The following is a 7,581-nucleotide window of genomic DNA, read 5'->3' as shown; positions in this document are numbered from 1 at the left end:
AGCGCGCGCCATGAGGATCCCTTGAGAACGCCCGAGCGTACTTTACATGGCGAGACTCACCCACCCATTCCCGCGCGGGTCGCCGATTCCGAGTCAAGAGAAGGAATGCGTCAAATCTCAATGCGCCCACAGAGCAGTTTCTCGCGTCGGTTGCCGCCGCAGACATACCTATTCCCAGTATCGAGGAGCCTCGTGTACTTGACGAGGAGATGACAGAGACACTATACCCGATGTCACATTTCAGCAACATGGACGATATACCCTTCACACCCCACGGTGGTTCCGAGCGCATGTTTTCGCTTCCAAAAACTCCTGCTCCAGACCTGTTACCAACTTTGGCCCCTAAACAATATCCAAACTGGTCCATCGATTCGACTCTCAGTAGCCTCGAATCTAGTCCCGATTATGAGTCCAGCCGGCCTTCGACAGCCCATTCGACACACACAAGTGCTTCCCTGCTGAGCTACTTTTCTATCAGCTCTGAGGATTTGAGTCAATGCATCAGCCCAGATAATGAACACGCAGATCTTGCGAACGAGCTATCAAATGCCGACGACAATAGTAAAACTCTCAAGCCTGCCAAAACGGAGGTTCCTCGAGATACCATTCGAAGGGCACCCTGGACGAAACCCATGAATCAGCACCTATGGTCTACCTATATGATGTACTTGCAAGACCCCAAGGTCACACCCTTCCGTATCGGGAAGAGCGGCATCCCTCCCCATGGAGTCTGCTTGCGTGTGGCCCGAGAGGCGAGGAGGAGTTGGAAGGAGTCAAAGGCTCAGACAAATATTGATCTCAGAAGTGGGAGCATCACACCCACTCAAGGAGCCGCTGGCCCGTATGTTCAGTGGCCTCATACTTGTGCCGCCACTCGCGCCCAATTGCGGGAGCTTTGCAAGATGAACGCCAGGTCTAAGGCGCGGGGTTCACAATATTTAGCTCCCAGCCCTTCTCCATATAACAAATCCGCAGTTCGTTACTGGAATCGTCGGACAGTCGTCGGTCGCTCCCCCTCGGTCTTCTCAGGTCAAGATATGGCAATTTCATTGGCGGTTAGCACTTCTGATTCCATGCAACTGCAAGGTCCTCTGGCTCAATTAACAAATTCGCAACCTGAGCCTCAAATCGACGAACATTCGCTTCCTCCACCGAGTCGCGAGACGTTGGAGCCGGCTGAAATAAAGCACACACAACTTGCGTCTCCCTTTGGAGCGCGAAGCTACGGCCCCAGCTCGTCAAGCTCGCTACCCTCAAACTTCGTTGTGGATTCTAAGTTGCAGAGACAAACTCACACAGGCGGCCCGCGCCGCGCACTCATGTCTCCGGTCCGACTTACACGTAGCCGATCAACCCACAAGCGCCGGCCCAACCATCTGGAGGCTCGGAAGATTAAGCGACCCAGTCTCGGCTCCGACCTTTGGGTTGACCCAGCTTCAATCGTTGACCTATCAGCCACCAATGACCAGTTCGCAACGCCTCAGACCGAACCTGAGATAGACTCTGACGTTGTTGTCCCACGCAAGAATCTCCAACAGCTTTTCGAAGCTTCGCAGCCACTAGCTGCTCAGCAGCAAACGCTGGCTCCGCCAGTTGGAGACACGCCCCCCCGACTAGGCTCACCTTTCGCCCTGGGAGCATCTAGTTTTTCCTTTCCGAATCGCCTATCACATGGAGCTGCCAACGACCCTGACGCTCTTCGCCGGCCGTTCGCAACCGTCCAACAATCCAGCGAAAGCAACCATGGAGTTACCAGATCATCGCTAGCAAGCCGACTGGCGTATATCGACGAAAGACTTAAGGATTTCCGTCGTCGAGACCAACCACGTCGACGTTCTGAGTCACCGCTTTAACACATCTCATTTATGTTTTTCCTTTTCTTTGTACATTCAACAAGGTTATGTCACCTGACGAGTTTTATGAGTTCATGGATAGCGACACACACGCACACACACACTGATCATATTTTGTTGGGACCGCGACTCAACATTTGCATATGCATCTAGACAGCAGCAGTCTATCTGGCGATAGCCTTCATTTTCTGGTTTCCTTCTGCTTCTGAACTTTGCTTCACCTTTCTTTCCATACGCTGGGATTTCCCAGCACGCAGGCGGGCGTCTGGGCTCATTGCGTTTTCTATCTCGACAATCGCCCACCGACATAACTTGTCAATTTCCTTTCAATTCTTCCCACAACGGGATGATCTTTCAACAATTCATGATGATATGATGGAACGAACAGCATGCAGGCCAAACAGAGCCTTACGTTTGCCGTGTTATTTTTTACCCTTGCAATTGAGCAAGAAAGACATCGCCGTAAATGGAGATGTTGTGACGAGAGACACGATTGAGCTCCTTGTGGGTCCGAAACACGAAGAAGTATCAAGCTTGGACGAATGATGCAGTGGAATTTCATATCCATAGAACGAGCAACGATCTGAATGATGTCAAAACAAAATACTTTGCATAAATGAACCGTCCATCAAAAGTGAACGTAGATATTGTTCTGGAGTAAAGTGGAATGAGATAATTGATGAGTCAATGATGTTTGGTTATTCTCTTGTTATGATAGGATATCTTGTCGTTATGTACATTAAATACTATTTTACAAAGAATATTATCTTGCTCTCAAGACTCGCTTGAACTTTGGCCAACTCTCTCCAGGAGACCTGGCTAGATTGCGTATATATATAAAAATAAGAAAAGGAAAAACAAAGAACTGGTGGAACAGCCTGTATCGTCGTATGACGAAGGCCCATGTCACAGACATGAGGCGATATATAAAGGTCCTCGAGCTTCCTAGCCGAGAGGCAGCGGTGCGACTTTCCGGACGTGCTCGAGAACAGAGCTGGTTTAGCCCCCCTCGGGTACAGAAAATAATCAGGCTCTTTTTAGGTATGCTCACCACCAAGATGTGTCTCGTTCATTTCGCCGACATCTAATCCAGTTCTCGTCCTGTTTGATCTCGATGATCAAATTTTAAGTCAAGTTTCTGTGAGTTGTCTTGGGGCTGTTTGAGATCAATGGAGGAGCCATGATGGCGATCGAGCAGATCAGTTTCACACCCAGCCCCCTTGCGGGATTCATTCTCATCAGCCACTCTCTCTTTAGCAATGATTGTCTCCCTTCAAGTCTTGAGTGTACTTGAAATAGATCTTACATGCTTTATCGCTTTTGAAATCTCGTCATCGTCGTCCTCGCCGATATCTGAGTCTACTGGCCCGGAAAAGAGTGGTCTGGGCACGACATCGCGATATCTCCGGGTTGGGGCGCTCAGACCTGTGGATTCTGGCCCTGATTCCTTGACCGATGATTGGTAAACACGGCGGTGTTTTGTTGAGCCTGATTCGTGAGGGCATCGTCGCTCGCCGACGCTTGAGCGATGGGAGTGAAAGGAACATTGGCGGAACCCAAATGCGCGTTCATCATTGCGGAGGCGATTGGCTGGAATGCGCAGCTGTGGGTTCTTGAAGCGAATATCGAGACCTGAGAGCCGCATCTTTTCCATATGTATGTCATAGTCGCTTGCAAACTCCGGCAGCTCTTCTAGTAGATCACTGAAGCGGGTGGGTTCCGAAGTAGCAGATTCCTGAGGGTGGAAGGTGAGACGGGGCCCACCAGTGAAGGAGAAGGCGACCATGGCTACAGCCCATCTTCGAAGTCGGACAGCAGCGAGATCCTCGCATTCTGTGTAGAGGAAAGTAATGAGACCAGAGGGAACGTCCCAATCGCAGCGAAGGTAGAGGTCCTGAATGGAGTCCATGGCGAGGTCCTGGAGTCGATAGAGTCCAAGACGTGATGCAAAGAGGTGCAAGCGGATGAGAGACCAGTGGATATTTTGAGAAGCTTCAAGACCAGCATCGTATGCATTAGATATCATCTCATCAAGATGTGGACGAAACCGAAGACCGAGGTGAACCCAGTCAACAAACAGACCGAACATTGAGGATGATTCGCGAGGTAGCCATAACGAGATCGACTTTGAGCTTGAAGGATCACCAAAACGGTCGGCAAAGAAGGGCGAGGTTGCACATAACAGCCGCTTATTGACCTTGAAGCGCTGTTGCTTGGGGCCAATAAGTACAGTCGCCATTGGTTCAGGCGAAGGCTGCGAGGGTGATGGCATTGGCGAAGGCACCGACTTTTGTGAAGCGCTCGCAGTCAAACGGCTATGACTATCCTTGAAACGACCAAAGCCAGAGGGGCTAAAAAGAGGAACCATGATCGTCGTATATGTCTCTTGGAACAATTGGCAAGAGTGTTTTGAGAGTTTCAGTGAAGGACGAGACCCGAAAGGAAACAGAAGGAAGGGGGTAAGAAACAAATATAAAACCAAGTCAGTCTGTATGTAGAAGGAAAGTGCTGGGCCGGCCAGTTGATAGCAAAACAAAACGAGAAGAGAATTCGAAACAGAAGAGCCGTCACCAGGAGTGGCACATGGCAGGATTATCAAGTATCTGGGGGAAGAGAAAAAAGAGGTCCTCAGACAGAGCTCGCTTGAGCCCCTTGGCCAGGACGACCAGGAGCCTCGATAATCAGCCAATCGCATGTACATCATCAGCACCAAAGGCGGTCGCTAGTGGGTTTCAAGGCGATCATTTGGGGCATGTTCTAGCCCTCGAGGCAGCTAGCGTTCTGGGCATCCTCGTGGCGATACAGTGAGCAGAGAAGCCTATTGATCCAGAGGCCTTGGGCGTTTCAAAAGGACGGATCCAAAACGGGCCCCTTCGTGCGGATATTCCGTCCAGTCAGCGTGAGGACCCTTGCATCAGCTTCCATGTCCGTCACACTGGACCTGCGCACTGCAGATGCAGATGCATCTGTGCTGCACAGCGCTTCAGGCTATCATAGGTCGGACCATATAGCCCTCGGCCCCGCGCTGGCGCCTGGTCAGCCAGTTGAATATCGCGATGGAGATGGCAGAGGAGATGATGCTCAGCTTCACTTGTGGACGTTGTGCAAGTTAATCTCTTGTTCCTGCGTCAGCTCGTATCGGGCATCGGGGGTCTACAGTATTTTGCCATTATATGAAACCGAGGTTCTTCGGAGATCAGACGCACAAATGGATGCATAACAGCCGACGAGGGGGATACATGGTATCTCGAAGTGGCACAACGCCATTGAAAATGATAATGACCAGATTTAGAACAGAGTAAATAGCTCCACTAACCAGAATAAGCTCAAAGTTACTCTTTAAATGAGACGTTTCTTTGGTTTCGAACAAGGCTTTGTCTCTTCAGTGTTTGCGCAGGCCTCCGCTGAACATACCCGCCCCTGTCCGTGAACTTTCGCAACAGACTTTAAACGGGAGGAACCTAAGGTAGGTTCCATCCAGGTTAGCCGGGCGGCTGTCCAAGGCACGGTCTCGATTCTATCGCCCCTATCCTTTCCTTTTGGCTGAAACGCCTGTCGCCTGTCGCGGCCTGCTCAAGAAGTAAAACCTCTCGTGACTTGAAGTTATACCGAGTCATGAGTGGGCCCATCAATTCTTGTTAGTGATGTTGATTCTCTCTGCTGCGAAACATCTACAGCTTCAAGTAAAATACTCGAATATTCCACAGACGTTACTTTTGCGATTGCGCACAGCATTGCAACATTGCTTACAGCCTGAGCCTTCACCAAAAGTCGTCAACATCTTGAGGTATTATATTAATTATGTACAGCTGTTTGATGATACCTATTGACTCCAAAACCTTTTTTTTTTTTTTTCGCGTCGAGATCCCCAGTGCAATATGTACATGCTCATATGCCCCTAAGGATATTTTTTTCGACGTCTGTTTCGACCCAAGGTTATTTAGAAACTACTGCCCCCAGCCAAAAACCCAGTTGTCCTGGAAGCAACTCTGATGTCTTGCCCTCTCGAGATTCCCATTGGCCCTTTTGTCGATTTGGGGCAGCATCATTGTTTGTATTAATCGGCGTGCGTCAAAATGCTCATTTAACTCCGTCCCCAATGCACCCCAATCCTGATTTTCCTGTGCTTTCACATCCTGATGTCAGGGGTATCAAATCGTGTAATCCCAAACGCCATGCTCATGCTCGCGAATCTGTAAAATCAGGAGATAGTAGCCGGAATGTCGCCGTCGCTATCACTATCGCTATCACTGTCTGTTTCCGAATTGTCGTCGTCGTCAATTGGCATAGGATCATCGAGGGTTCCTCTCATCAAGGGTCTGGCTCGCTCTGCAGAACCAAGCACACCAGACTGGCCACCGATTGCGGCTGGTTTTGGTGGCGCATAACGGGGCTGAGCTGGGTTCAAGTATGCCGTAGGATCTGTGAGTTCCGCGGTTGCTGATGACCCCGAGAGCCCGCCCATTTCTGACATAGGAACCCTCTTCTCGGGACTTTCTTGAGTCCTGTTAGTCGCGTTCGATGACGGCAACTGGTCATCGCCGGTTCGTGCCCTCTTCCTTGAGCGAATATCGCCGTCAGATGCGGCTGTAGCCGGTGGAGTCGCGGTGCTACTTGGAGTCCCTATTAGTCGAGCCTCCTCAGCTTCAATCTCTCCTCGGGTTCGCCTCTCGCGAAGTCGGATACCGAATTTCTTGCGAGTGGTACTTTGCTTTGTGTTATATGAGTTTTTCAGACTGGCCAATTTTTTCGTTCTCTCTGGCTCGTCGAGAAGCAAAGCATCTTTCATTAGACCTCCGTATTTTTCTTCAGCACTCTTCATGATATCATTGAACCTCTTCAAATCTTCAGGGCTGAGGTGGGCGTATGGATCGCGACCCGAATCACGACTTGGAGTTCCAATAGGAGGCTGTGATATCGTTGAGTTGGCCCAGGTCGTTGGGGACAGCATCGACTGTAAAGGCACTTGGGTGTACGGGATGCGTGTAATTCCAGTAGAGGGGTCTGGCACAGGAGGCTGCGGATCCTCAGGACGAAGATGGACAAGCAACTTCCGCATCATTTCAGCAGTGGCGCGAGAGTGGTTTCCGCAGACGCTAGACTTCTCATGGTAGAGTAAACCACCACCACTGCCAAATCTGCAACCACAAAAGAGGCAGACGTCTCTCCCTACTACGTCATTTGCTTGAACTCTGTGGCAGGCGCTCTTCTTGTGGTGCTATTCGTTGTTAGACAAATCCAGTTGACTTATTTGAATTGGTAACTTACATAGTCGAGTGCCGCTTGAGAAGCACATGGCCAACCACACTTGCACCAAGTGATCGCTGCAAGTTCTGGCGTCAACTTCGCCGGAGTCTGAAACTTCGCTGGAGTTTGAGTCGCTGGTTTATTATCATATTGCATTGGCGCTGGGGGAGTTTGCGAAGCGAAGGGAGGAGTATGATATTGCGCTGCACTAAGTGTTGTGTTTGTTAGAGGCCCCATGGGCTGCGGCTGTGGCTGCACCGGCAACGAGTGCAAAGAAGGGATGACATGCTCATCATGCTCCTGGACGATATCCTTGACATCGTAGCCCAGCCGTTCTGCACGCGCCAACGCGTTGACAAGCTGCCGGGCTGGTATCGTCTCCAGGCGTCTTGCAAGGGCCCTGTCCAGAAACTGTGTACTAACCCGGAGGAAGTATCAAGTCTGCGAGCTCGTCAAAGTCACTGGCGTTGAGGTGACCCAA

General features: G+C 50.4%; 3 protein-coding genes across 3 annotated transcripts in view; 1 reads left to right on the top strand and 2 right to left on the bottom strand.

The window, feature by feature from the left end:
• Positions 1-120: 120 nt before the first annotated feature.
• FVEG_01106 (hypothetical protein) lies at positions 121-1,853 on the top strand (the record flags this gene model as incomplete). The annotated part of the gene is made up of 2 exons (XM_018887895.1): positions 121-194; positions 245-1,853. The coding sequence occupies 2 exons, from the start codon at positions 121-123 to the stop codon at positions 1,851-1,853; spliced, it is 1,683 nt and encodes a 560-aa protein (XP_018743711.1).
• Positions 1,854-2,556: 703 nt separating this feature from the next.
• FVEG_01107 (hypothetical protein) lies at positions 2,557-4,553 on the bottom strand. The gene has a single exon (XM_018887896.1). The coding sequence runs from the start codon at positions 4,546-4,548 to the stop codon at positions 3,127-3,129; it is 1,422 nt and encodes a 473-aa protein (XP_018743712.1). The 5' UTR covers positions 4,549-4,553; the 3' UTR covers positions 2,557-3,126.
• Positions 4,554-6,054: 1,501 nt separating this feature from the next.
• FVEG_01108 (hypothetical protein) overlaps positions 6,055-7,581 on the bottom strand; it is a gene marked incomplete at its 3' end in the record, with an annotated part of 2,680 nt that continues 1,153 nt past the window's right edge. The window contains exons 2-3 of the mRNA XM_018887897.1: positions 7,122-7,500; positions 6,055-7,071 (exon numbers count right to left, since the gene is read on the bottom strand). Coding sequence (XP_018743713.1) covers positions 6,055-7,071; positions 7,122-7,500 — 1,396 coding nt within the window. The remainder of the gene's footprint in view (positions 7,072-7,121; positions 7,501-7,581) is intronic.

The sequence above is a fragment of the Fusarium verticillioides genome, chromosome 1 (genome assembly GCF_000149555.1).
Source record: "Fusarium verticillioides 7600 chromosome 1, whole genome shotgun sequence".
Classification (NCBI taxonomy): Eukaryota; Fungi; Ascomycota; class Sordariomycetes; order Hypocreales; family Nectriaceae; genus Fusarium; species Fusarium verticillioides.
The sequence above is the reverse complement of the archived record's forward strand: the minus strand, read 5'-3'. Positions and strand labels throughout refer to the sequence as shown.

Coding starts and splice junctions, on each gene's coding strand:
- FVEG_01107 (XM_018887896.1), bottom strand. CDS start 4,548: ATGCGATTGGCTGATTATCGAGGCTCCTGGTCGTCCTGGCCAAGGGGC.